Raw genomic sequence first — 2,500 nt, 5'->3', positions numbered from 1 at the left:
CGACATGTACCTCTTTCCTGTACCATCTCCATAAGCTCAATCCAATTTTCAGATCCAACCTTCCTTCGCTTATCATCAGCCACGTTTCTCTTGATCTACTACGTATTCTCCTGCCCTTTTAACTCAGTGTGGCGGGAGGTTACAAAAACAACCCCCACACCCTTGAATCACACTAAACAGACAATTGTCCCCTCAACACAAACTTTCCCCTTACGTTATCTAAAACCAGACTCTTAGACAAAAGGACGAAATAAACAAAAACATATCCTAAGAACTATATTTCTTACAAACTAAAATTATTAAAAATAACTTCCACAATCAATTAAACCCTCAAAAACCAATAAAGCACTAACAAAACTTACACTAAACATACAAACAAACAAAACATCATTCAAATAAATAAAAAAAAAACCTAACAAATCGTAAAATTTACGCGCACACCAACTCAAAATATGTTTATAGATATTGCGACCCCAACACTGTCGCCATACACTGCCAACTGTCTTTTATGGCAAACTACCACTGTCACAGCTTTGTGCTAAACAGTCTATCGGGCGGCAATTTGCCACAGCTAATTTAATTCCCTGATCGGGGTCATCACCATCTTCATCATCATCATCATCATCAGCAGCAATCCTCACAACAATAATCGGAAGTTCATTCGGTCCAGGTCGTCAACAAGTAAATCAATCTGAGCAGTTCTATCAAGTTCTGTTACGGGCCAAGTCGTCAACAAACAATTTTACATTCTAAGAAAACCTCTCCAAAGGAGGAATCACGGCTTAGAAAACCAATAAATAATCACTTCCACGCTGGTAAAGAAAAATAATAATCCAGCATTCACACAACTGACGGTTATAGCAGTCAAATCAAAATAAGCATTCACCCAAGACATTCACCACTGTCGTAACCTAGCTAAAAACATAAACAAACAATCTCATTTAAACCAACAGTCTTTCTCACCACAAACGATCGATACACTAACTACTTTCGCTCGCTAACACAATCTCTCTCTCTCTCTCTCTCTCTCTCTCTCTCTCTCTCTCTCTCTCTCTCTCTCTCTCTCTCTCTCTCAGGATTTGGCAAAAAACAAAAATAAAAATAAACCAAAAATAAATCCTCCACATCAGTATCATAATAAATAAACATAGGTAGAAATTCAGCATTATAATAACTTAACCAAGACAGTAAAATCCTCTGCATTATCATCAGCCACGTTTCTCTTGGTGTACCACCTATTCTCCTACCCAGCCGCTTTAACTTAGTATCACCAAAAGATAAATATAAGTAGAAATTTAGTATTACAGTAACTTACCCATGACAGTAACGTCCTCCCCATTATCATCAGCCACGTTTCTCTTGGTCTACCACATATTTTTCCTGCCCTTTTAAATCCGTACCATAAAAAGATAAACATAAGTAGAAATTCAGTATTACAATAATTTGCCTAAGACAGTAACGTCCTTCGCTTTATCATCAGCCACGTTTCTCTTGGTATACCACGTATTTTCCTGCCTCTTTAACTCAGTACCATAATAAATAAACATAAGTAATAATTTTATATGACAATAACTTGCACAATACAATAACGTCCTTTGCATTATCATCAGTCATGTTTCTCTTGGTCTACCACGTATTCTGCTGCCCCTTTAACTCAGTACCAAAGAAAATGAACATAATAGAAATTTAGCATTACAATAACTCACCCAAAACAGTAACGTTAGCTGAAGCCCAAAGGGAACTTGTTTTAGCCGTAGGACCCACTTGGCACTGGTATTCCCCGTCATCCTCAAGTGTGATCCCGTGAATGACAAGGTGGTGTTCACCCTTGCTGGAGTCTCCTGAGTACGAGTATCTTGGGTAGCCCGGGACATCTCGCTCAAAGCCTGAAGGATATGAAAAAAAATCCTAGATAGTTATGGCTAACATATATAAATTAACTCATAGATAGATATAGTGTATGTGTATTTACATATACACATATATATTTACTTATATATGTGTAAATATGTATGCATATGCATATTATGTAAATATGCCTATAAATATACATACATTTATATATATATATATATATATATATATATATATATATATATATATATATATATATATATATCACAAGCACACGTCATTTTAATTAATGTAAATATCACCCACGAATGGCATTTAATACCGAATTCTATCTTGGGAATATATATCCACTTGGAATTCATTTTATGGTAACAGCTTCTGGCCGGGTGGGGATTCGAACCACCACCTGTACGGTTGGAGACTATGCCTGCAGTGACCATGCCGACTAAGCTGTCAAGAGTGGATATATATTCCCAAGATAGAATTCGGTATTAAATGCCATTCGTGGGTGATATTTACATATATATATATATATATATATATATATATATATATATATATATATATATATATATATATATATATAAACGCACACGTATAGACATATATATACACTATATATCTGTGTATACACATACACATACAC

At 35.3% G+C, this 2,500-nt stretch overlaps 1 protein-coding gene across 1 annotated transcript in view; it reads right to left on the bottom strand.

Moving 5' to 3' along the window:
* Positions 1–2,500, bottom strand: part of LOC137638314 (nephrin-like) — a 71,528-nt gene that overhangs the window by 46,297 nt on the left and 22,731 nt on the right. The window contains exon 2 of the mRNA XM_068370375.1: positions 1,707–1,886. Within this exon, the coding sequence (XP_068226476.1) occupies positions 1,707–1,886 (180 nt within the window). The remainder of the gene's footprint in view (positions 1–1,706; positions 1,887–2,500) is intronic.

This window comes from Palaemon carinicauda, chromosome 3 (assembly GCF_036898095.1).
Source record: "Palaemon carinicauda isolate YSFRI2023 chromosome 3, ASM3689809v2, whole genome shotgun sequence".
NCBI lineage: Eukaryota > Metazoa > Arthropoda > Malacostraca > Decapoda > Palaemonidae > Palaemon > Palaemon carinicauda.
This window is presented reverse-complemented; position numbering and strand designations above follow the sequence as displayed.